Here is a 26,352-nt window from a genome sequence, read left to right as displayed (position 1 = left end):
GTGTAGCTGTGGCCGGCAGCTGCAGCTCTGATTTGACCACTAGCCTAGGAACTGCCAAGTGCCACAGGGAGGCCCTAAAAAGAAAAAAAAAATTATGTTTTCATAAATGATAATGGTCTACATATTTTTATGCTTTCTTTTTTGTAATTATCTCTTCTAATTTGAGTCCTTGGCAATTACATTAAAATTTATAGCCACAATATCAAAACTATAGCCAACTCTGCAGTTTTGGTTTTCATGAAACTTTCCCAACACATGCAGAATAAAGTTCAGAGTCCTAAGTCTGATATTCTAAGCCCTTCTACAGTCTGACCTTTATTTACTGTCTTCTTCATCCACTGATAAAACTGTTCTTCTCCCATAGGTAGCCTTTCTCTTTTTCTCTTTTATAATGGTCCTTTATAAGCCCAGCTCAAACATCACCTCTCCATAATGAAGTCATTCAGATTCTAAGTCAGACACCTTTCTCTTCAAAACTGTTTCGCCTCTCCAGGTTTATTATTTTTGTCACAGACCTACTATCTTCACAACCCTCAGGCTGAAATCCTCAACTCTGCTTCCTTTACCCCCTACCCAATCCCATTCTACCTGAGTTAAGTCTATCCATTTTCTTTTTATATTTGTTCTGCAGTATTGTGGTATCAGCTCAGCCCACTTTTCCTGAACATTCTCCTTTTCTAGGAGTGGGCCCTTGAGAATTCTGACCAGTTGTTTGTAGTAGGTTTAGCATTACCAGATTTAGCAAACACAAATACAGGACCCCCAGTTAAAACTGAATTTTAAATAAATAAGAAATAATTGTTTAAAATGTTAAGTATATCCTAAATATTGCATGGGCCATATTTACACTGAACATTTGTTTACCCGAAATTCCAATTTCACTTGGCATTCTGTTATTTTATCTGGCAATCCTAATCAGATTTGACACCTTTCTCAAGCTGAGTCTGTCATTTTCTCCTGCAGGAGAACTTGAACTCAGAGACAAGTAACTTCCTATGGGGTAGCCATCTTTTGACCTGTGCATCCATGAATAAAGCTATTTTGTGCCACGCAGCACAAATGAGAGGCCATGAGACTCCAGACAGGGGGAACTTTCTTAGTTCCTAATAACTTGACAGTCTTGGTTTCACTCCACCACAGGGAGTATGACTTGGTTTCTGTGAAATAAATTCATGGCCCTGTGGTAGAATTCCTCCTTTGCTTTAGCTTTAACTTAGATTGGTTTCTGTTCCTTTATTCTAAGACATACTCTCTTTTCCATTTTCGCTGCCTATACCACCCTGATCTCTCATGAGCCTGGAATTTTGTAAAAGCCTTTTAAACTTTTACTAGATCTCTGTGTCTTTCTTCTCCTTACAAGTAAACAAGCATATTTAATTTAATCTTGCCTGGTTAGATGCTCTGAAAATAATCACTTTGCACTATAAAATTTCATTCATACTATTTGCTTTCCAATTCTAGTGAAGAATAGGAACAAGATTAAGGAGTAAAAGACTATATGAAATTGGTTTATAGAATGGAAAGTCTGCTATATATTCTAAACACAATATCAATGAAGCTGTTAGTCCCTTTATCTGGAGTTCTCTTTCCCAAATAGCTGCACATCTTCCTCCACTTCATTCAGGTCTCTGCTCAAATGTTACCTTTTCAGAGATGCCATTCTGGATCATTTTATCTAAAAGAGTCTTTTTTTTTTTTTTTTTAATCATTCTATCTCCTTTCCCTGTTGCTTATCTTTAAAGAACCTACCACATGTTGTATACTTATTTATTGTTTCCATCCACTAGAATGTGAGCATTGAGGCTTTGCTTTGTTGACTATGCATCTCCTGTACACATTTTAGTGCCCAGAATATATTGTGTTGAATAAATGAATGCTATGCTTGGCCAAAATAAGAAAGCTACTGATATTCATACTACTAACTTAGATTCAGAAGTTCAGGATGATCTATAAGAGAAGAAAAAAAATGATTGTATTAAAAACTGTAAGTGATAGCATCAACTAACAAAGATTATCAAGGAAAAAGTGTTTTAAGTAACTATTTTGCACTAACTACCAAAGATGGATACTTGACTTAAATTATTATAGAGATCTTAGCATATAATTACTTTATAGAAACCTTTTATTGGAAAGTAGGGAAAACAAGATTTGTATGAAGACAAAAATAAGAACAGTTCAGATATGAACTCTAGGCTCTTGGTTTAAGTGGAAATTGGGTTATTTTGGTGGTTCATGGCTAGTGACCTGTCTTGTTACTCTCTGGCACTACTGGTCTCTAGAATTTAAGAACTAACTTTATTTCCCTGTGTTATTAGCAGTTATTAGCAGTTGGGAGTCTTTCTGAAAAAGAAAATATAATACTTAAGAAAAACAAACTACAATTTTGAAATTCTACCATTAAAGGAGTTACTGTTGTGGCTCAGCAGAAACGAATCTGACTAGCATCCTTGAGGGCGCAGGTTTGGTTCCTGGCCTTGCCCAGTGGGTTAAGGATCCATCGTTGCCTTGAGCTGTGGTGTAGGTTGCAGATGCAGCTCGAATCTCATGTTGCTGTGGCGTAGGCCAGCAGCTACAGCTCCAATTCGACCTCTAGCCTGAGAACCTCCATATGCTGTGGGTGTAGCCCTAAAAAAAGCCAAAAAAAAAAAAAAGTATTTTATCATTAAGGATTATGTCTTAAACAGAAGACAAAGTGAGAATAACTTTTTTGTCACTATAATTAAAGAGAACAATGAAATGTACAAAGCACATAGTTTAATCTTTCATTTACAATTGGTACTCAGTATTTCAGAAAGTGTAACATTGCCTGTCATGCTGTTTTATACACTACAGGTGTATAACAATGTTTACTGACTTATATACACACATTTAAAAAAATCTTTGGCCATCTAAATTTTTTTTTTAAACTAAGAATATTTGTTATTAATTTTTTAATAGTTATTTCCCCAATATAGTTTTTTTTTTTCTGCTCCATAGCATGGTGACCCAGTTACACATACATGTACATATTCTATTTTTATTTTTATTTTTTTTATTTTTTTTTTGTCTTTTGTCTTCTTTGTTGTTGATGTTGTTGCTATTTCTTGGGCCGCTCCCGCGGCATATGGAGGTTCCCAGGCTAGGGGTTGAATCGGAGCTGTAGCCACCGGCCTACGCCAGAGCCACAGCAACGCGGGATCCGAGCCGCCTCTGCAACCTACACCACAGCTCACGGCAACACTGGATCGTTAACCGACTGAGCAAGGGCAGGGACTGAACCCGCAACCTCATGGTTCCTAGTCGGATTCGTTAACCACTGCGCCACAATGGGAACTCCCACATTCTATTTTTGAACATTATCATGCTCTATTAGTGACTAGACATAGTGCTACACAGCAGGATCTCATTGCTAATCCATTCCAAAGGCAATAGTTTGTATCTATTAAGCCCAAGCTCCCCAAGCACCCCACTCCCTCCCCCTCCCCCTCGGCAACCACAAGACTATTCTCCAAGTCCATGATTTTCTTTTCTGTGGAAAGGTTCATTTGTGCCGTATATTAGATTCCAGATTTAAGTGATATCATATAGTATTTGTCTTTCTCTTTCTGATTTACTTCACTGTGAGACTCTCTAGTTCCATCCATGTTGTAGCAAATGGCATGATTTCATTCTTTTTTATGGCTGAGTAGTATTTCATTGTGTATATATACCACTTCTTTCTAATCCAGTCGTCTGTTGTTGAACATTTGGGTTGTTTCCATGTCTTGTCTATTGAGAACAGAGCTGCAATGAACATGAGGGTACATGTATCTTTTTTAAGTAGTTTTGTCCGGATATATGCCCAAGAATGGGATTGCTGGGTCATATGGTAGTTCTATGTATAGATTTCTAAGGTACCTCCATACTGATCTCCATAGTGGTTGTACCAGCTTACATTCCCACCAACAGTGCAGGAGGGTTCCCTTTTCTCCACACTCCCTCTAGCATTTGTCATTTGTGGACTTATTAATGATGGCCATCCTGACTGGTGTGAGGTGGTATCTTGTGGTAGTTTTGATTTGCATTTCTCTAATAATCAGGGATGTTGAGCGTGTTTTCATGTGCTTGTTGGCCGTCTGTACATCTTCCTTGGAAAAATGTCTATTCAGGTCTTTTGCCCATTTTTCAATTGGGTTGCTGGCTTTTTTGCTGTTGAGTTGTATAAGTTGCTTGTATATTCTAGAGATTAAGCCCTTGTCAGTTGCATCATTTGAAACGATTTTCTCCCATTCTGTGTCTTTTTGTTTTGTTTTTGGTTTCCTTTGCTGTGCAAAACTTGTCAGTTTGATTAGGTCCCATTGGTTTATTTTTGCTCTTATTTTTGTTGCTTTGGGAGACTGATCTGAGAACACATTTGTAAAGTTGATGTCAGAGAATGTTTTGCCTATGTTCTCTTCCAGGAATTTGATGGTGTCTTGTCTTATATTTAAGTCTTTAATGGCCAGCTAAATTTTTAATGTTTTATAACTAGTTAGCCTTAAGTCATGAATTTGCAAATATTTTATTAGATATAAAAGGACTAAATATTCTAAATTATGACTTCCATGAACCATTTACTTTATGGAATTATAACATGATATCTTAAAGGGAGTGAACATCATCTTATAGCTATTACTAATAATTTCATCAATAGTTTCTATACATGGCTTTTTCACACATTTATTTATTAATTGAAAATCACGATTCCTCCATCCCTTCTACCAAGAACATCCATACATTAGCAACATACATACTAAATGACTTAGTGCTGTATTAGTAAATTATTTTTCTAATTTTCTAAATTTGAAAAATGATTACCTCATTCTCATCAGATATTTATAATATTAATTATAAATCTCCACTGTATTTTTGGGTTTGTGACCAATTTGAAAGGTTAAAGGTTATTATTAAAAACATCTAATTAGGAAGTTCCCACTGTGGCTCAGTGGTAACCAACCTAACTAGTATCCATGAGAACGTGGGTGGGATCCCTGGCCTCACTCAGTGGGTTAAGGACCCAGTGTTACCACAAGCTGTGGTGTAGGTCGTAGATGCAGCTCTGATCCCACGTTGCTGTGGTGTAGGCTGGCAGCTGCAGCTCTAATTAGACCCCTAGCCTGGGAATTTCCATATGCTGTGGGTGAAGCACTAAAAAGACAAAAAAAATAAAAACATCAAATTAGCTTCTTCAACTCCTTACTGTAATTGGTAACTGTACTAAAGAAATAGGGAATGGTTTTGAATATGGTAAGTTCCAGTTTGTGAAACAGGTGTGGATAAGTAAAGCTGTTGTGCAAAGAGGTGGGCCATAAGATGACTAAACTGTCAATACTGTATATAAAGAAGAAAAATAAGATGGTAGGGAGAAATCATTATAGCAGCAAATGTGATCTATTATTTCTGAAGTTTTCAGATATTTCAAAATTACAAGAATTAAAGGGTAATCTTTTCTAAGATGTATAAATGGTTTACTTTTAATAATAAATATTTATTGATTTATGATGTAAATAATATAGGTAACTGGAAATGGTAAAAAAAATGGAACATGTAAAGTGAGCACTGTAATACAAATCATTAGAATATATTTATATTATATATAAATCTATACATTAGAAGATACTACTGAAATTTTGCTCCATAGAATATCATTCTAGAATTCTTAAATAAAAAAAGTCACTGAGAAGAATTAGATGATGACTGTGAAATAGATTCTCCCATTACAATACTGTTTCTGTCACTTAAAGTTTTGACAATCGTTGTAGCTGGAGACTGGAGCACTTTACGAGAAAGCCGCATCCTTCCATCAGCTGGATCACGTCCAAAATATTTCACCTGTGTTAAAGAAACAAATATACTTTTAAAGTTAAAGCACATTGGCTGATACCCAAATTTTTTAATCGACATGGTCCAAATAAGGCAAAGATTGATGTTTTTACTTGTTCACTGAAAGCATAGCTCAGTGCTAACTGGAGATAAATAAAAATAAATATAATTTGGTTAAGTAGTGAATATAAAAGAAAAAGAGGAACATTTAGTCGCCCAGTTATAATCTTCTGTTAGACTCATTTGTGCCACCTTCTTTCCAGGCCTGGTCCCTATACTGGAAGAACAATGAAAGCCAGGGAGAATGAATCTAGGTAAGGGCTTCCTGAGCCTAACTGTGCTACAAACTATATAGGTTTATGCTTAGGTCACTCAGACTAATGCTCAAAGAACTATTTGTCATATTGGAGGTTACTGGCTTGATCTTAAACCTTGAAAGTCAGGGGAAAATATAGTAGTTTTTAAACAACCTTGTATAGAGAGATTATGACTTAGTTCTCATCTTTCCCTAGAGGTTATTTGAACAGTGGGATTACAGATCGGAAATAAACTAGAAGTCTTGGTTATTCAGTCATGGTCTTTAGGCATAACTGGAACAGAATGTGGTGCAATAAAAAAAAAAAAAACAACCCCAAACCAAAAAACCCCCAAAAAGAAACCAAAACAAAACCCAGACTGGTAACCACTTCTTGCATCCATTCATAAAGGACTATTAAAAAGGTTAGTCAGTGTGCTATAGAACTGAACAGTGTGGCTTTCATCAAAAACTTTAGCCTGAGGGTTCCTGCTGTGGGGCAGTGGGTTAAGGATCCAAGGTGGTATAGTTTGCAGCTGTGGCTAGGATTTGATCCCTGGCCTGGGATATTTGATATGCAGGGGTAGGGTGGGGGTAAAAGAAAAAGACAGAAAAACAGAAAAAGACTTTTAGCCTCAAGCATTACAGAAGTAATTAAAATCTCAGCCCCTCAAATAAGACATTCAAAGGCCTTCAGCAGTCACCATATCAAGTTTCTCTTGTCCTGTCTCCAAATCACTGACTCAGCATAGCCATCTCCTTGAGGGGAAGAATTATATCTAAATTCCTAACAAGTCTGTTTTAAGCAACTCTTAAAAAAAAACCCAGCATATAAATAATATAAATCACAGATGTTGATTTGATTCTTTCAGCTTATTTTTTTAAATAGTTGAAACTTCAAGTGCAGTTTACAACTTTAAGGCTAAAAGGTTGATTACAAGTACCTGAATTTCTTGGCCAACTTCTAATCCTAAAGCAGTGGGATGTTTAATCTGAAAGAGAACATGTTAATACATTAGTTGTTAGGCATTATTACCTAATATCCATGGTATGGTAGTACACATTTTTTTCCCAAGTGGAAACAGCTTGATTGTTTTTTTCTGATTATAAAATCTGTTAATAAAGATTTAAAATAATTATTCAGATGATAGTAAAAAATCATCCAATTTGCTTGTAAATAACTAATGCTAATACACCAGTGAGTATCCCTTCAAATGTCTCTATAGTGTATGTATTGCATTTGTAAAAATGGACCTTACTGCTGAGCATGTTGTTTTATAATACGCTGACTTTTTAACTCAATAATATGTTGAAATCATTTCATATCAGTAAATGAAGCACTACAGTTGAGTATTCAAACTGTATTACTTGTTTAGACAATCCTCTAAACATGGTTATTTAAGTTCCAGTGTTGCAAATATTAATAATCAGCGAATCTAGGTGAAAGTTATATGGTTGGTTCAGTGTATTATTTTTCAACTCTTCTGTAGATTTAAAAATTTTCAAACCAAAAAGTTGAGGAAAAATGAACTGCAGTGTTGCAACGATTATACATTCATGAATGTTATCCTCTCAGAATGAAGTCCTACACATGGTAGAACTTGTAGGTCCAAAGGTACTCATACGCTTACCAAACCCTCTCCAAAAAGTTTGCCCCAATTTACATTCCTATCAACAGTGTATGACAATGTCTGTTTTGTCTTTACACTCTTATTTACATTGGGAATTTTCAACTATCTGAAAAGTGGAAAAATGGTAACTTGGCTTTATTTGCGTTTTTGAAAATTGCTGTTGATTCCGAATATCTATTGGTTGGCTTAAAGACTCACACACACACACAACAATTTGTTGATGTTCTTTGATCATTTTCCTATTGATAGTCTTCTTTTTTACTGATCTGTACAAGCCCTTTGTATATGAAGCCTCTGTCATAAATGCTTATTTTTTCCCCCTAAGTTGCTACTTTCAAGCTTATTGTAATTTTGTCCTAATTTTTTAAATTTTATGGGGTCAGGCATCTCTGTATTTACATTTTTGCTTTTGATATCATGCTGAGAAAGATTTCCCCAGTCCCAAGCTTATTAAATATCCGTATTTTCTTCTAATGTCCTCCCTCAACCCCTACCCCTCCCCATGTTTAGAATTTCTTCTTCCTTCATCACCTTAAAATATTTTTCTTCTTTTTTACATTTAGAACCTTGATTCAAATGGAATTTCAGTATAAAAAGAGGAAACTTCCTGCTTTATCTTACTTTATTTTTTTAGGGCTGTACCTGTGGCGTATGGAAGTTCCCAGGCTAGGGGTTGAGTTGGAGCTACAGCTGCTGGCCTACACCACAGCCACAGCAATGGGGGAATCTGAGCAGAGTCTATGCAGCTCATGGCAATTCCAAATCTCTAACTCACTGAGCAAGGCCAGGGATCAACTGGCATCCTCATGGTTACTAGTCGGGTTACTTTCCACTGAGCCACAACAGGAACTCCCAGAAAGATCCTGCTTTATGATGACCAGTTGTACCAATAGGATTTACTGAATTATCTTTGTTTCTTCACTGACTAAAAATACAGATTTTCATAGGTATTACATTCTCATGTTTATAGCTAGGTTTATTTCTGGGCTTTATTTTTTGGTGTCTGTTTCTTGGCCAATAATACATTATTCTATCCTGTACAGCTTTATATTTTAACATATGGATAAACAGACATTCCTATTACTTCTCTGCTACCATGGTATTCTTGAATGGCTTCATATTCTTAGTCTTCCAAATGTATTAACTACAACAGAGATTAAAAAAATTCTAAGAATTATGATTGGTCAGAAAAATTGGAAAAATAGTACTATATAGCCAGGTATTTTTAGTAACTGGTATGTGTTAACTCTAGATGGTACTTCAAAATACTTAAGAATATTTCTTTTCCATCATGGAAGGAGAAACAAGTATCTGGTAAACAATGTGAAACCTCTGTCAGCAGTATCTTTGTCGGTTAACAAATCTGACTAGGAACCACGAGGTTGAGGGTTTGGTCCCTGCCCTTGCTCAGTGGGTTAACGATCAGGCGTTGCCGTGAGCTGTGGTGTAGGTTGCAGAGGTGGCTCGGATCCTGTGTTGCTGTGGCTCTGGCGTAGGCCGGTGGCTATAGCTCCGACTGGACCCCTAGCCTGGGAACCTCCATATGCTGTGGGAGCAGCCTAAGAAATAGCAAAAAGACAAAAAAAAAAAAATCAAATCTGGAGTTCCCATTGTGGCTCAGTGGAAAGGAACCTGACCAGTCTCCATGAGGATGCAGGTTCAATCCCTGCCTGCTCAGTGGGTTAAGGTTCCTGCATTGACATGAGCTGTGGTGTAGGTTAGAGATGTGACTCTGATCCTGTGTTGCTGTGGCTGTGGCGCAGGTGTGGCCTTAAAAAAAATTAAAAAATAAAAGTAATCAAGTCTGCATCTTCCTTTCTTGTTTTTACCTTTCGTTGATCAAGTTGTGTGTTATGAAGTAGTACTGCAGTCATATTTGGATAAAGTTTAACCATTACTCCAGTGTCTCTATGAAAAGGAAATAAGTCTGGTTAGAATGATAAGTAACTCTCTTATTTGCTGATAATTAAATTGATTGTTTTCATAGGAGAACAAAGTGAAAAAACACATAAAACTCTCCCTCCAAGGAGTTCCCTGATGGTTCAGTGGGTTAAGGATCTGGTGCTGTCACTGCTATGGCTCAGGTTGCTGCTGTGGCATGAGTTTAACCCGTGGAACTTCTGTGTGCCACTGGCGCAGCCAAAAAAAAAAAAATTCCTCCAGTACATGTTTTTATAATTATGAAAAGTATGATTATCTAAGAGGCATACTTATCTTTTCAATAGAAAATAAACCTTGTGTTTACTTTTTTAAAAGTATAGTTGATTACAACCCTGTGCCAGTTTCTGCTGTACAGCAAAATGACTCAGTTTATATATATACACATATATATCTGGAAACATATGCAGTGAAAAGCTTTTTGAATATATTTCTCTTCATAATATTTTCAAAAAAATTTTGAAATGATATAACATTTCCTTCTTTCTCTAATCAAATAAAATAAGCCATCCCATTTCTTAGTTTTCACCTGTGATATTAAATTATCCCATTGTCTTTTATTCATTTCAGATAGCCCTGAACGTTCATGCACATCTGATAATTTTATTTTTTTAAAGCTGGTAAAAAAATGACAAGGTTGAAATGGGCATTTTATTTTAATTAATTTATTTATCCATGAGGATACTAGTTGGATTCATTTCTGCTGAGCCACGATGGGAACTCCAAAATGGGCATTTTAAAAATGGTATTACATTAAATAGTACTACCTTTAAAATAAACCAGAAACCACAAAAAAAAGGAAATATTACAAGTAATTTTGGACTTGTTTACTGGGAGATTAAAATGGTGGGAAATCAGGAGTTCCCATTGTGGCACAGCGAAAGCAAATCTGTTTAGGAGCCATGAGGTTGCGGGTTCGATCCCTGGCCTTACTCAGTGGATTGAGGATCTGGTGTTGCCCTGAACAATGGAGTAGGTCGCAGACAGGCTCAGATCTGGCATTGCTGTGGCGTAGGCCAGCAGCTACACCTCCGATTCAACCCTTAGCCTGGGAACCTCCATGTACCACGGGAGCGGCCCGAAAAAGATTAAAAATAAAAAAATAAAAATAAAATAGTAGGAAATTAAAGAGAACCCAGAATATATTAATATAATCACAGAACTATGCTATTGAAAATCTACAAATTGGTATAGAAAATAAATTATATCTTAAAAACGATCATATTTATAGTAATTGACATATAATCTAAACCTTATAATTTCAACGTAAACAATGCAAATGTGAAGTTGACATGAGCTTGTAATATAAATCTTACAAAAACCAGCACAGCATTTTAGTTTATATTACCTGATTTCAGTTATTGTAGCGGTGTACACTGCTCCAAATTCTAATTGCTGCTCCTGCTATAAGTGCAAAATAAGCTGTAAGAGTCATATAAAGAAAACACCAACAAAAAGTAGAAAAAATTAACTATCATAAGATCTATACTTACATCATCTTTGCAGATTTCAGTAATGAAGTCTTTTGCTTCATGCATAGCACTGGGTGTTGGTGCAAATATGGAAAACGTTTCTTCATCCACCTGACTAATAGTTACTCCTTTTAAAAAAATAAATTTATATATTAAACTGCTCATTCCAGTGAAGACTAGTCTTAAAAAGCAGACATGAAAGCAGGGTAGTGACCTGGAAGTAGGCAGCTAGGGTTGTGCTACATTTATTCTTCTTCTTCTTTTTTTTTTTTTTTTGTCTTTTTGCCTTTTCTAGGGCCACTTGTGCGTCGTATGGAGGCTCCCAGGCTAGGGGTCTAATTGGAGTTGTAGCTGCCGGCCTACACTATAGCCACAGCAATGCAGGATCTGAGCCACATCTGAGACCTACACCACAGCTCATGGCAACGCCGGATCCTTAACCCACTGAGCAAGGCCAGGGATTGAACCCGCAACCTCATGGTTCCTAGTTGGATTCATTAACCACTGTGCCACGACGGGAGCTCCGGGTTGTGCTACATTTAATCAGTGCTTTAGGAATGAAGGGATTCATTCACCAACAAATACACATTGCACACCTGCTATGTATCCAACACTGTGCTAGGCCCATGAAGAATACAACAGTGAGCCAATGTCCCTACTTTCTTGGAGCCCACAATCTAGTGGGAGAAACCATCTAAGTTCTAATTTTGGAGGTTCTGGTTTTGAGCTCTTAATTATGAAAAGAAACTATACTAGAACCCTTTCCTCACTTTTTCTTCTTTTTCCTTCTTACTGTAGAGTGGTGAACAGATGGATGAGGGACAAAATCATGTCAGTTTCTCAATCTTGAGGACTAGCTAAGGTGACTCTGCTCTTCACTCCTTCAATAACCTCAAAGCTGGTAAGTACTAGGTAACCTGAAGATTGCTTCCAAAAAAAAAAAAAAAACCCAATTAAAGCATACTATTTCTACAGGTATCTTTTTTAAAAAAAAGTCTAAATAAGAGTGAAAAAATAGCACGTCATAATAAAACTAAAGATAAACTTCTCTAAAGTGAAAAACTGTGAATAGTTTCCTGAATGTTTGAGTTTAAAATGTTGAAAAACTGATAAATTTGAAGTTTCTATCATGGCTCTGCAGTAACAAACCCAACTAGTATCCATGAGGATGTAGGTTAGATTGCTGGCCTTGCTCAGTGGCTTAAGGATCTGGTGTTGCTGTGAGCTGTGATGTAGGTCGCAGACGTGGCTCTGATCCTGTGTGGCTGTAGCTGTGGCCAGCAGCTGCAGCTCCTATTTGACCCTAGCCTGGGAACTTCCATGTGCCACAAGTGCAGCCCTAAAAAGCAAAAAAAAAAAAAAAATTATGAATTCTAAGTCATTCTTCTTGAATATAGTTAAAGATGATTATTTGTTAATTTATTAAGAGGCATAAACAGAAAACTTACAGTAAAGATATGTCAATGTTACATCCTTTTCTCTTGGTTTGTCTCTTATTTCTCAAACTTTTTTTTTTTTTGGTCTTTTTAGCTATTTCTTGGGCCGCTACCTTGGCATATGGAGGTTCCCAGGCTAGGGGTCGAATGCCAGAGCCACAGCAACACGGGATCCGAGCCGCATCTGCTCACGGCAACGCCGGATCGTTAACCCACTGAGCAAGGGCAGGGACTGAACCCGAAACCTCATGGTTCCCAGTCGGATTCGTTAACCACTGCGCCATGACGGGAACTCCTCAAACATTTTTTTTGAGAAACACAATATATTGAGATGAAGTGGCAAACTTACATGGCCTGGCATTAAAAAATCCATGATAATGTGAGAAAATAGAATGTGTATGTGTATGTGTAACTGGGTCACCATACTGTACAGTAGAAAAAAATTGTATTGGGGAAATAACTATTAACAAAATAATAATTAAAAATTACCTACTCACCTAAAACAAACAAACAAAAAACCCCCAAACTTCATACAACCGTTACCTGTTTCAGCCTGAAGTTTTTTTAAATGATAGCCACCTGGTCCAACAAATTTTGCTCGTTTTGATAATGGAACCTGAACAGTTTCTGAAATGTACAGACAAAAATAAAAATAATTCAAACTCTCTCTTGCTCTCTCTCTCTATATGTATCTAAAACATGTACTGGTCACTTAAGACTTGGCCTGGACACATGTAAAAATATTTCAGCAGAAACTGAAAAAGTTGCTGTGTGACTAAAAGAGTTATATTATCTATGAATATCCCCCCCCAATTTAAAGTATTTTCACTATATAAGCATTTAAATTTTTGTTTTGTTTTGTGTATGGCCTTATTCAGTAATTTTAACGTATTACCTACAACAGGTCCATTTTCTTTTCTAGATGCTCGAGGTTTTGGAATTGTTTTGTTCATAATCTGTAATATCTCCTTCTTTGCCACTAGAAGAAATAAAGAAATAATAAAACTAACTGTATAAAATAAATGTGATCAGGCAGTTTTTTGGAGCAAAATCTAAACTCTTTAGCTTACTAATCAAAGCCCTCCACATCCCAATTACCTTAACAGTTCTACTACTACTCCATGTCCTATCTTAGGGAGTCACTTAATTTGTAAAAATTAAATTTTCATTGGTCTCCCACATGTACCTAATAACTTAGTACTGATTGATCTACGTTGTTACATTAAATTTCATTTTTGAAAGCAGTATTTTATAGTAAGCATGTTTTTAATAATCAGCCTAATGGGAATTATAGTTTCTGTTAACATACACAGTGATGAAAGGAGAATCAGGAAAACTGGCTTGGCTTACCTGAGGCTTGCTGAATGGCCTCCATTACAATTTTTATTGGTATTCCAGGTAGTTTAATATCAGCCTAATATGGAAAAGACAAAAAAATATATAAATATTGATTTATGACATTATTTAAATATTTAAAAAAAAATGAAACAAGAAGGTTTTAAAATACCTGTAATGCAGTTATTCCCTTAGCAGTGCCGGCTATTTTGAAATCCATGTCACCATGGTAATCTTCAATCCCCTTAAGGAATTTAAGAAATTATGATACAGTTAAAAAAAAAAGTCACTGTAGAGGAGTTTGTTTGTTTGTTTTTGACTGTACTGCAATATATGGAAGTTCCCAGGCCAGGAATTAAACCCATGCCACAGCAGTGACCCCAGCCGCTGCAGTGACAACACCAGATCCTTAACCTGATGCAGCACCATAATAGGATGTGCAGGAATATTAAAAAAGTAGCTTTAGAAATAAACTATGTTCTCTAGGGTTATACACACACAAAAATATATTGTAATTAACTACTGCTCTCAATTTTTGACGATTTCATCAGAAAATCACTTTATTTTTAGGTCATGTCCCCCCACCCATAAATGCATAAGGATTAATTTATGATCATCCTGAAGTGAGCCATTATGGATACTTAAACTGTAATATTTATTTTTACCTCACATCCTATAAAATCCAAGGCAAATATGCAGAGGAAGGAAGTACAAGGACTTCTATTTCTTGAGCACTAGCATTCTTCTAAGCACCCTGTGCTTACAAAGTATGTATAATGTTCATCATAAAATATTTGAAAATGTGTATCTACTTGCCAGAATATCTGTCAACAAACGATAATCTTCTATTTCACCCTTGTCAGGATTGTTTTTGGTGACCAATCCTATTGCCACACCTGCAACAGCAGATGAAATTGGAACTCCTATAATGAAGAAAAAAAAAATTGCGTGAAATATGTACATCAACCTGGCACACATTATTTATCATTCTGTTGACATTTATTTTTAATGTAAGTGGTTGGTGTTCTAAATTGACAGTCACCAAAATTAAGCTGGATGAAAGGTCTTAATAAATTATCTACCTCAATTCTTCTTAAACATACAACAAAAGTCCCTTAACATAATTCTAAGAGGTAGTCATTGTTCTCAGCAAAAACCTCTCTGATAAAAGTAGACCTAACTTGCAATAAACCATTTCTTTGCCTTTTGTTTTTGGCGCCTTTCTCCTTTTTTCTTTTTTTGAAAAGCAACCATGTATTTAGTAAATCCTTCCAGCCTAAGCTCCTAAGTCCATCTCCCTATGACAGCTACTATTAGGTTTTTTGGGTATCCTATCAGAAAATTATACCCAGAAAATATAAATGAGTGTGATCTTCAATTTTCTTGATCTTATTCTTTTGAATGGCTGCAGAGTACTCGCAGTATTTGTGCTTATAAGTGGGGTTTCTGAATCAAATGATATGTGATTTACATTTGTTATAGTGTCAAACTGCCTTCCAAAGAGTTAGCATTTTATATTTTAACCAGCAGTATATATATGAGAGTGCCTGCAAGTCTCCATTTTTGTTAATTTCTGTCAAATCTTTTAACCTTTGCCCATCTGAATGGTAAAGATGGTAGCTTATTTTTTTTAATTTGATTTTATTTTTTAATAGTTTGCTTTTTAGGGCCGCACCTACAGTATATGGAGGTCCCCAGGGTAGGGGTCAAACTGGAGCTAGAGCTGCCAGCCTATACCAAAGTCACAGCAACACAGGATCTGAGCTGCGTTTGTGACTTATACCACAGCTCATGGCAACGCCAGATCCTTAACCCACTAAGTGAGGCCAGGGATTGAACCTGCAACCTCATGGTTTCCACTTGGATTTGTTTCTGCTGAGCCACAATGGGAATTCCTTGATTAGACTGTCAATCAGTTATGAACCACTTATCACCCATTCTCAATTTCTGCATCATTTACTGCTAAGGTCATAAACTGCCAAGCTGAACTTTAGATACGCTGCACAAACAGCACCCTCCTTCCCTATTCCAAACCTAGTAACATTTTAGAAAACAGAAAATGAGTTTACTATAGCATGACTTATTTTAAGTAAGTCCCTTTTGGTTTCTTCTCTGCATAGCCCTCTTCCTTTCTAAAGTACTTACACACTATTCTTTTACTATTTAAGAGTCTTGCCAAGGGTCACTCTCAGGTACACTGGGTTATACTTTACAGAAAATACATTTATATTTTGAAGAACTCTTTGTAGTTTTGGTAACACTAATCTTCATGATTTCTCCAGTACTGCCTAATTGGTTCACCTGGTTCAGTTATATCATCCAGAAGTTCTTATCATTACTAGGATGCCTTTTCGAGTAGCCCTAGAAATCAGAATTCTTTTAAAGCAGTTAAGGACTCTTTTAAGATCTCTTATCTTGCAGTTCACCTTTTCCAGGATTTATTCTGTTTTCTGATCTGAGATTGGAATTGTGATGAATGCAGTCTCCATGAGGACAGGGAATTTGTTTTGTTCTTAGACCAGAGCTCTGCACAGAGGTGGTAAACAGTAAAGATTTGTTGAATGACTGCATGAAGGTGAAAATAGAAATAGTATTTTACCAATTACCTTAAATATCAAATTATGTTTTCCTTCTACTGAACATAACCAGAATACTGCCCTTAAATGTCTTTAGCTTTTTTTGCTTCGGCTTAAATTTTAATCTTTTGAGGAGTTCCCGTCGGGGTGCACCAGAAATGAACCCGACTAGGAACCATAAGGTTGCGGGTTGGATCCCTGGCCTCGCTTAATGGGTTAAGGATCTGGCGTTCCCACGAGCTGTGGTGTAGGTTGCAGACGCTGCTCAGATCTGGTGTTGCTGTGGCTGTGGTGTAGGCCGGCAGCAGGGACCCTGAGCCTGGGAACCTCCATATGCCTCGGGGATGTGGCCCTAAAAAGCCAACAAACAAACAAACAAAAAAATCTTTTGAGATGTTGTTATGATACATTTATATCATTCTTTTACTTCATCCTTGGTTATGTTATCCTTTCTATCTTTCTGTTTTCCTATACTGTAAATGTGTGAACTTATAAGAAACTCCTTGTGTGGCTTCTTGAGTATCTTTAGGTTCCTCTTCTTTCTTCTTGAATAGTATCATTGGTGACTGACAGATACTATTTTCAGTTTCTTAACATGCTGTCTCTTTTCCTTTTTGGGATTTCAGATCCAGAGACTGTACTGAACCACACTTGCAGTCTTCCTTCCTGAAGTTCTGTGTACTCTTTTACAAGCGGCATTGTTCTCATGGCTTGCACACATCAACTAGAAAACTGCATAATTATTTTCCTTTATGGATCCTAATACTTCTGCTTGCTAATCCTAACATCCTTAGTAAATGAAATCAATTGCAGAGCTCTCAGAAAAAGCTCACTGGATCACCAAATAAATAATTTCATTTACTGCTTTTAGCCAAGAATAAGAATTCAGCAGATATCTGTATAGTTGAAGCTTTGAAGCTGTGATTTGTAACCATCTCCCTTCTTGCTTGGTTTGATAATCTGTAATCTGACTTCTCCAAGTTTTACTGAAATCCACTTTTAAAGAAATCCCATATTTTATGCTAATCAGTATATATAAATAACCGTTGGTAGTTTTGAGACATAATTTTTACCTGCATCCATTAATGCTAAACTTCCACCACATGCAGATGCCATAGAAGATGACCCTATAAAAAGAAAGAAAAATAGTTGCTTTAATACTGATTTTTTTTTTTTTTTCAGGGCTGCACCCGTGGCATATGGAGGTTCCCAGGCTAGGGGTTGAATTGGAGCTACAGCTGTTGGTCTATACCACAGCCACAGCAACTTGAGATCCGAGCCATGTCTGCAAACTACACCACAGCTCACGGCAATGCCGGATCCTTAACCCACTGAGCGAGGCCAGGGATCAAACCTGTGTCCTCATGGATGCTACTCAGATTCACTTCTGCTGAGCTATGATGGGAACTCCCAAAACTGATTTTTTTTAAATGCAGAAAAACTGTTAGTGTTGGTTTGGTATAGAATATAAATATATTATAAAATAGAATATAAATATTTAGAAGATAAATATTCAATGTTCTTTCCCTCTTTCTTTTTAAAAGCACTTAAGGCAGGCTCTCCTAAACCACAAACTACAGAGCTGCACAGTCCAATATGATAGCCATTAGCACCATGTGGCCACTAAATTTATTTGAAATAAATTCAGTCTCTCAGCTGGATAGAACAAAGAGATTTTTCCATCACCACAGAACGCTCTATTGAACAGCAGTGCTAGAGATTCTTATTCTAAGAAGCCTACCAGAAAAAAACAGCATGCCTCTTTTGTTGCTTAATTGGAAGATAGTTAAAGATGCAGGGTCATAAGCTATAGCCTAGTCATACTAAGTAGAGAACAGAAAGTCTCTAGTTTAAATTCTAAGCTTTGGTGTTTTTTTAAAAAATATCTATGACCATTAGGTCTATGTCTGCTACATGTCTAAGAGTCCTATGCCCTTTCTGCCCTTAATGATTATACCACCTTGCTTGACTGTGGACTGATTTTTAATTAATTAATTTAAATTTTTTTTTTGTCTTTTTGCCTTTTCTAGAGCCGCTCCCGCAGCACATGGAGGTTCCCAGGCTAGGGGGTCCAATCAGAGCTGTAGCCGCCGGCCTACACCAGAGCCACAGCAACGTGGGATCTGAGTCTGCAACCTATACCACAGCTCACGGCAATGCTGGATCCTTAACCCACTGAGCAAGGCCAGGGATCGAACACGCAACCTCATGGCTCCTAGTTGGATTCGTTAACCACTCAGCCACGACGGGAACTCCCTGATTTTTAATTTAAATTTGACTTTTTTAGCCGAGCCTCTCTGTGATATCTGCTTATATCTGTGATACATGACAGGTGTCTCTTGCTTAATGAATGACTACGTTTTTCCCCTTCCTCTCTCCAAGCTGGCCTTGCTCTTTGGTTTGTTTGTAAAGAAAATGAAACATAAAACTCAAACTGGATCTATTGTAAAAGATACATACAGAGAAATATTTGCTTTATATCATTTTGTTTTCAAAATTAGCTAAGAATAGAGATTCAAACAACTACATGATTACACATACTTTTCCAGTGGGTTTGGTTACTGTAGTAAAAAATTTGATGTACTGTTACTTATGAAAAGCTAAGACTATAATAGCAAATCTGTTCTTTTTGAAAGATATATAGGAAAAATATATTTCAAAACCATACCATTTGACTCTAGTACTTCAGATGTGACTCTTATGGTGAAAGGAAAATCTTTAGGGATAACAGGATACAAAGCTTTCTCAGCAAGAGCCCCTAAATCAAAAAGAGAAAACAGTAAGCAAAAAAAAAAAAAAAAAAGTGCTAAGTCTCTGTAAGAATACCATGTAAGTAAACAGATTTGTACTTACCGTGCCCAAGTTCTCTTCTATTTACACCTGTGACTTTGCCGATTTCATTAGTTGCATAAGGAGGAAACTTAAAAAAAAAAAAAAAACCAAAAAATAACCACATACATATAAAACTGACATGGTAAGATATTCCATATATAATATTTAAGTCACAAAACAGTAGAATCTTATTTTCTTTTTTTTTTTTTTTTGCTTGTTAGGGCCACACATGTGGCACATGGAAGTTTCCAGGCTAGGGGTTGAATAGGAGGCGCAACTGCCAGCCAGTGCCACAGCCACGGCAATGTGGGATCCAAGCCTCATTTTGCAACCTAAACACAGCTCTTGGCAACACTGGATCCTTAATCTATTGAATGAGGCTGGGGATTGAACCTGCATCCTCATGGACACTAGGTGGTTTGTTTCCACTGAGTTTCCACAGAACTCCTAGAATCCTATTTCTTTCTTTCTTTTTTTTTAAAGTACATTCGTATAAACATAGAAAATGCCTGGACATCTAAAACATACACCAAATTGCTAAAAGCAGCTTTTCTAGTGTGATGGGACCTGGGGTGGGAAATGGATGCCTATGGGCATTTATTTTTTTTAATTTTTAAATTTTTTAAATTTTTTGTCTTTTTAGGGCCATACCCGCGGCATATGGAGGTTCCCAGGCTAGGGGTCCAATCAGAGTTACAGCTGCCAGCGTATGCTAGAGCCACAGCAATGCAGGATCCGAGCCGAGGCTGCAACCTACACCACAGCTCACAGCAACGCTGGATCTCCAACCCACTGAGCGAGGCCAGGGATCAAACCCACAACCTCATGGTTCCTAGTCAGATTCGTTTCCACTGCGCCACGACGGGAACTCCCACTTATGGGGATTTGTACCACAAATTTCTATACTGTTTAAATTGTTAACAATAACAAAATATATGTTTGCAATACAAGAAATAAACATATTTAAAAAGAAATGTACTTGAGAAAACAGGTCTTTTCCAGTAAGGGTTTTACTTTAGCCAGAGGTGGCAAACTATTTTATTTGACTGATATGTTGTCCTAAAAGAATGCAAATTAGTTGTGGTCATTTAAAAAATTGGGAAATTTTCCATAAAAATTCTTGAATTCCTGTTTAACTAAATATTAATTAATTAACTATTTTTGGCCCATATACAGATATCCAATGTAAAATTCTTTGCTGTATCCTGGAAATTTTTTTGTAATAAAATTCACCTTACCTCATAGTGCAGCATGAAGTTTTTATCCTTTATCCCACTACAAACGAAAAGCATAATATTAAAAAGGTATCATACAGATAAAGATTTATTATTAAACAACTAAAAAAGTTTAAGGGACAACAACAAAAAATATAATAAAGAAGATTAAGGGAATTTTAAAAACAACTGGGTTATCAAGGAGAGATGGTCAGAAATTGAATATCAAAAGAAATTTAAGGATGAATGTCAGTTTTCACTGGGGTCTCTAAATGAATTCTACACAGATTTAAGAAAACAATTTTGCTTCAAATAAAGCACTTAAATATCCAGATTTGAATACTAAGACAACAGACATATTTTTAAGCATTAATAACTAGGAAGTGAATCCTAAATGTTACAAACATATTAAATAGCAGAGTTACAATCTTTCTCCCAAACATGTGAAACGAAGATCAGTAACTGAAATGATATGGCTGAGAGCAATCGGGAAATCTTACGGGGAAAATTTTTTTCAGGGTTTGAAAAGAGAAGTGTTAAATGACTGAATCTAGAACCATCAGGAGAATATAGATGAGAAGAAACGCATTTCCTGGAAACAGGAAACCAGATTTATCTTTAACTGAGGAAAAAATATAGGCATATTCAGGGTCCTGGCACAGACAGTGTCCTCTTTGGGTGGGATTACAAAAGGCACCTCTCTGTACAGAGGACTTATAGAAAGTTCTAGACTAGGCTGAATCTGCACAAGCATAAATTGCAGTCTTAGGGAAAGAAATCTAAAATTCAGACCCCTTCAGAAGACTAAAGGAATCACAGAGGAGAAATGGGGTCATTGCCCAGTACCTGAACTTTATAATGTAAGGAAACCAAAGGCCAGCAAGATTGAGTGATGTGCATCCCCTTACTTAGAGAGGTTAGAGACCTAGGATTAGAACATGGACTTGGCCAAGCCCAGTGTACATTCTTATGAAGCTGTGTTACCTCCTAGAAGAAAGGAGTTAAAAATGAAGAAGGGTAGGGCAACCAAGTTTTGGCCTAGTTGGGAATTTAAAATGCAAAGTTTAAGAGCTCCCCTGCCATAAGGAATTAGGATTACAATGAACATCATGTTTTATACATATAGCTGCATTGTTATTTTCATTAGGAACATGAAAAAAAAAAAAGGGATGCTATCCTAAAGATCTTGGGGATTATCCTCATCAACTGGGCAGCAGGAAGAGGGAGGCAGAGTCCTATGGTCTTCCAAGACACTTAATGAAGGAAAGGGAAACAATCCTGTTAGGCACTGAGGAAGATCAAAGGCTGTGAGTCCCAGAATTCCGATGTAGAAATTATCATGGGTACTAAATGAACATGATTTTATTTTTATTTATTTATTTATTTATTTTTTGAATGAATATGATTTTACTACTGACTTTTTTGGAAGAGAGGGGGAGAACCAAGTTTTTGTTTTTTTAAAAATACAAATTCAAATGCAGCTTGGGATAAGGTTTATTTCATTTAACAACTTCAGATTCTTTTTAGGAACTGGGACTCTTGCTTATTATTTACTGTTTATAAATAAATATAAACAATATTCAATATTTCAAGACTACCCTGAAAATCTGTCCAGCAGAGTGGTTTTAGAATCAAAGAATAAACTAAATGTACTTGTATTAAAGAATTAAATGCTTTACCCAAACTTGTTTTAACAAATGAGTTAAGGGATAATATAGCACAAAAAAACCCTTGAAATCAATATTATGTAAACAGAAAAATGAAGTATATATAGAGAGGTTTTAAGAATAATGAATAAGGGGTTCTCATCATGGCACAGCAGTTAACCAACCCGACTAGGATCCATGAGGATGCCAGTTTGATCCCTCCACTCGGGGGTTAAGGATCCGGCATTGCCATGAGTTGTGGTGTAGGTCACAGACACAGCTTGGATCCTGCGTTGCTGTGGCTGTGGTGTAGGCTGGTGACTATATCTCTGATTCAACTCCTAGCCTGGGAACTCCATGTGCCACGGGTGCGGCTCTAAAAAGCAAAAAAAAAAAAAACAACCACATGAATTATATAATGTAATGTCATAGCCAAAAAACATAACTTACTCTATAGCTGTTATAATCCGGTCTGACTTAATACTGGATTCTAATGAATCAAATGTAACAGTACAAAGCACCTAAAAAAGAAGGAAAAAATTTCTCAGGCCTTAAAGTGCCAAGAACAAAGACGAAAACTAAAAATATTTGAAAAACCCTCTTAGCTTTTAAAGAAAGGAGGTAAGTACGTTCTATTCAAAGCTTGCCAAAGTACAGTAAACATTTATTCATTCTGTATATATTAGAAATTAATACACATTATAAATAGTATGTGCAAATCTCAACCTAGTAGTCTAATATATAAACTACATATGTAAAGCACTGTGGGGGAAGAGGACAGGAAGAGTATTTTAAAACTTGATCATAAAAGAATCCTCAATAAAGGATTCAGTCCATAAAACTGCCTGCTTAAAAAAAAGAAGTCAATCTAAGAAGAATGTAGGGACATAAAATAATCCAGACTCTACAATGTATCATTCACAACATCCAGAATATGATCTACAAAAAAACTGGAAATGAGGCCCATTCTCAGGAGACAAGACAATGAAGACTGACCCTGAGCTGATTCACCTGCTGAATTAACAGACAGGGATTTCTAAAAGCTACTGTAATTGTATTCCAGGACATAAAAAAGAACCAGCAGAAGTTCTAGAACTGAAAAATAATATAAAGGAGATGGCAAGAGTTCAGCGAAAATGAAAATGGATTAGTAGAAATTGTCCAATCTAAAGAACAAAGAGGGGGAAGAAAAAGAACACAGCCTCCATGTCTTAGGTGGAAAATGAAACAAGGCCTAAAAAGACAAAAAAATCAGCATAACCCAGCTGAATCCAGACTTGTGCAGACTCCTTATCAAACAGGCCCATGTAACAGATTGAGTTCTCTAGAATAAAGATAGCCCCAAGGCTGCAGACTACATGGCTCAACAAAATGACCCCAGTCTATAGAAAAACAAGAACTCCCCTGTGGGAGGGAGCCTGAGTCTTGCTTGCTCACTGTGGTCAGTAAACTCTGCTTGCTATCTCATTGCTCTAGCCCCTGCCTCCTTCATCCCTGCTGTTCTAACATCATGACCTGTGGGGCAATATCAAAAGGTCTAAACATATGTACTTGCAATCACAGAATGAAAGATGAGAGAATGAGACAGAAAAGTATTTGAAGAAATCACAACTAAAATTTCTCAAGTTTGATGAAAGATATAAATTTACAGGTTTAAAGCTCAAGAAACTCTTAGTAGGATAAATAAAAGAAAACCACACTTTTCATTGTCATACTGCTGAAAACCAAAGACAAAATCTTGAAAGCACCCAGATGAAAACATAAATAACATATAGGGAACAATGATTTGAATGAGCAGAGCCTTGTCATCAGAAAAAAAAAAAAAAGGGTAGATCATTGCTTTAAGTGCTAAAAGAAAAAAGCATCAATCCAGAATGTACATCCTGGCAAAAAGATGCTTTTGAAAAAGATAAAGGCAAAAATAAAAATATTTTCAGATAAATGAAAAATAAGTATTTGTTATCAGAAGATCTACTGGACAATACCAAAGGAACTCTTTTCAGAGTGAAGGGAAATAGTACTAATACTTAAGTGGAAAATTATATCTTCAGGAAGAAATAAAAAATAGCAGAAATGGTAAATATGTGAGTCAATATAAAAAGACTACTTTTTTCCTCTTTTTTAAATATAATTGTTTAAAAGTCAAAAAATTGCCTTATGGAATTATCACACATGTAGATGTAACTCATAAGACAACTACAGCATAAAGGATGGAAAGGGGAAAATGGGCCTAAATAGATGGAGACTGTGTGAAGTGGAAATATTAAGGATGTACATTGTGTTCTCTACAGTGACCAGTAAACAACACAAATATATAGCTAAAAAGCGGACAGACAAAATTAAAATGGAGATTAAAACATAATCCAAAAAAAGGTAGAAAAAATAGAAAAAAAATAGAGGAGCTAAACAAAAACAAATGAAAAAATGACTAAATTCAATCAATAATTAAATTGAATATTAATGGACTAAACACTCCAGTTAAAAGGCAGAGACTGTCAGAATGGCTAACAAAAGTTAGCATGCAAATATTGTATTAGGGTTATTTTTAAAACTTTTATTAAAAGGCATAAAAGAAAACCCAAATCAAAGGTGAAATAGAGTATATTTTTTGTAAAGACTGTGATTGAAATTATGAAAATATTTTCCACTCTCTCCATAAATTCAGTACAATACCAACCTAAATCCTAGAAAGATATTTTTCAGAGCTTGATATAATACTAAAAATTAATTGAAGAAACAAATGTACCAGGACCACTAAGACAATTTTAGGGGGGAAGAAAGAAGAATAAAAAGAGAGGATATGCCTCTCAAATATTAAAATATATCCCCAAACTATAATACAGTTTGACACTGGACAGGTAACTCAGAGAACAATGGAAGAGATTATAATTCAAACTTTGCATATAAGGTAACATTACAAATCAATGGGGGAAAAATGAATTTTTAGTAAATAGTGTTGCAAAACTGGCTCATTCTGGAGGTTTCCACTTCATATCATGTATAAGCTCCGGAGTTCCCGTCGTGGCGCAGTGGTTAACAAATCTGACTTGGAACCATGAGGTTGTGGGTTCGATCCCTGGCCTTGCTCAGTGGGTTAAGAGGTCGCAGATGCAGCTCGGATCCCATGTTGCTGTGGCTGTGGTGTAGGCCAGCGGCTACAGCTCTGATTGGACCCCTAGCCCGGGAACCTCCATATGCCTCAGGAGCGGCCCTAGAAAAGGCAAAAAGACAAAAAAAAAGTTCCAAGGTAGATTAATAGTCTAAATTTAATAGCTAAAAACAGAAAGTTAATAGAAAAAGTAGGTACATAGTTTTGTGACTTTGGGGTAAGAAAGGATATCCCTAAATTAGACATCAAAACTAAAGATTTCAGGTTCACCATAAACATATACAGGTATACTTTGTTTTATTGCACTGTACTTTATTGTGTTGAATTCTTTAATTATTTGCAGATACTGCTTTTTTGCCTTAAACAGATTGAGGGTTTGTGGCAACCCTTCAAGCAGGTCTATCAGCACCATGTTTCAATAGCATTTGCTCACTTTGTGTCCTTGTGTTACACTGTAATTATCACAATTTTCAAAACCTCCACCAGCAAAAAGATTATGACTTGCTGAAGCTCAGATGATGGTTAGCATTTTTTGGCAATCAAGTATTTTTATTTTTTTATTATTTATTTATTTATTTTTGTCTTTTTAGGGCCACACCCATGACACATGGAGGTTCCCAGGCTAGGGGTCAAATCGGAGCTGTAGCTGCCGGCCTACACCACAGCCACAGCAACGCCAGATCCAAGCCATGTCTATGACCTACACCAGAGCTCATGGCAATGCCAGATCCTTAACCCACTGAGTGAGGCCAGGGATCAAACCCGCAACCTCATGGTTCCTAGTCGGATTCGTTTCCGATGTGCCATGCCGGAAACTCAAGTATTTTTAAATTAAGGTATGTACCTTGTTTTTTTAGACACAGAATATCACATACTTAACAGACTACAGTATAGTATAAAACATAACTTTTACGTGCCCTGGGAAACAACAATTTGTGTGATTTGCCTTATTGTTATTTATTTTTATTGTAGAGGTTTCTAATTGAATTGAAGTAAGCTACAACAAGCAGAGTAAAAAGGTATCTGGCAAAGAAGGTGATGGTAACAT

At 36.3% G+C, this 26,352-nt stretch overlaps 1 protein-coding gene and 1 long non-coding RNA gene across 8 annotated transcripts in view; one reads left to right on the top strand and one right to left on the bottom strand.

Annotated features, from left to right (window-relative positions):
* LOC125128055 (uncharacterized) overlaps positions 1–26,352 on the top strand; it is a 54,473-nt gene that overhangs the window by 7,504 nt on the left and 20,617 nt on the right. For 3 of the 5 annotated variants that reach the window (XR_007135127.1, XR_007135129.1, XR_007135128.1), the window contains exons 2-3: positions 6,084–6,134; positions 11,955–12,057. This is a non-coding gene — a long non-coding RNA (uncharacterized LOC125128055). Of the gene's footprint in view, positions 1–6,083; positions 6,135–11,954; positions 12,058–14,790; positions 15,453–17,129; positions 17,677–26,352 lie in introns of those variants that run through there. The other 2 variants (XR_007135125.1, XR_007135126.1) reach the window with 2 other exon arrangements.
* The window catches only part of PNPT1 (polyribonucleotide nucleotidyltransferase 1), a 41,628-nt gene continuing 20,740 nt past the window's right edge, over positions 5,465–26,352 (bottom strand). For 2 of the 3 annotated variants that reach the window (XM_047782046.1, XM_047782047.1), the window contains exons 14-28: positions 22,646–22,716; positions 20,574–20,610; positions 19,357–19,423; positions 19,172–19,261; positions 17,577–17,630; positions 14,744–14,850; positions 14,100–14,171; positions 13,943–14,006; positions 13,488–13,571; positions 13,136–13,219; positions 11,178–11,284; positions 11,033–11,088; positions 9,576–9,654; positions 7,060–7,107; positions 5,465–5,829 (exon numbers count right to left, since the gene is read on the bottom strand). In XM_047782046.1, coding sequence (XP_047638002.1) covers positions 5,671–5,829; positions 7,060–7,107; positions 9,576–9,654; positions 11,033–11,088; positions 11,178–11,284; positions 13,136–13,219; positions 13,488–13,571; positions 13,943–14,006; positions 14,100–14,171; positions 14,744–14,850; positions 17,577–17,630; positions 19,172–19,261; positions 19,357–19,423; positions 20,574–20,610; positions 22,646–22,716 — 1,179 coding nt within the window. In that variant the 3' untranslated portion in view covers positions 5,465–5,670. The remainder of the gene's footprint in view (positions 5,830–7,059; positions 7,108–9,575; positions 9,655–11,032; positions 11,089–11,177; positions 11,285–13,135; positions 13,220–13,487; positions 13,572–13,942; positions 14,007–14,099; positions 14,172–14,743; positions 14,851–17,576; positions 17,631–19,171; positions 19,262–19,356; positions 19,424–20,573; positions 20,611–22,645; positions 22,717–26,352) is intronic. The other variant, XM_047782048.1, reaches the window with a different exon arrangement.

The sequence above is a fragment of the Phacochoerus africanus genome, chromosome 5, assembly GCF_016906955.1.
Source record: "Phacochoerus africanus isolate WHEZ1 chromosome 5, ROS_Pafr_v1, whole genome shotgun sequence".
Classification (NCBI taxonomy): Eukaryota; Metazoa; Chordata; class Mammalia; order Artiodactyla; family Suidae; genus Phacochoerus; species Phacochoerus africanus.
Note: the sequence above shows the minus strand (reverse complement) of the source record. Positions and strands in the feature narration are given on the sequence as shown.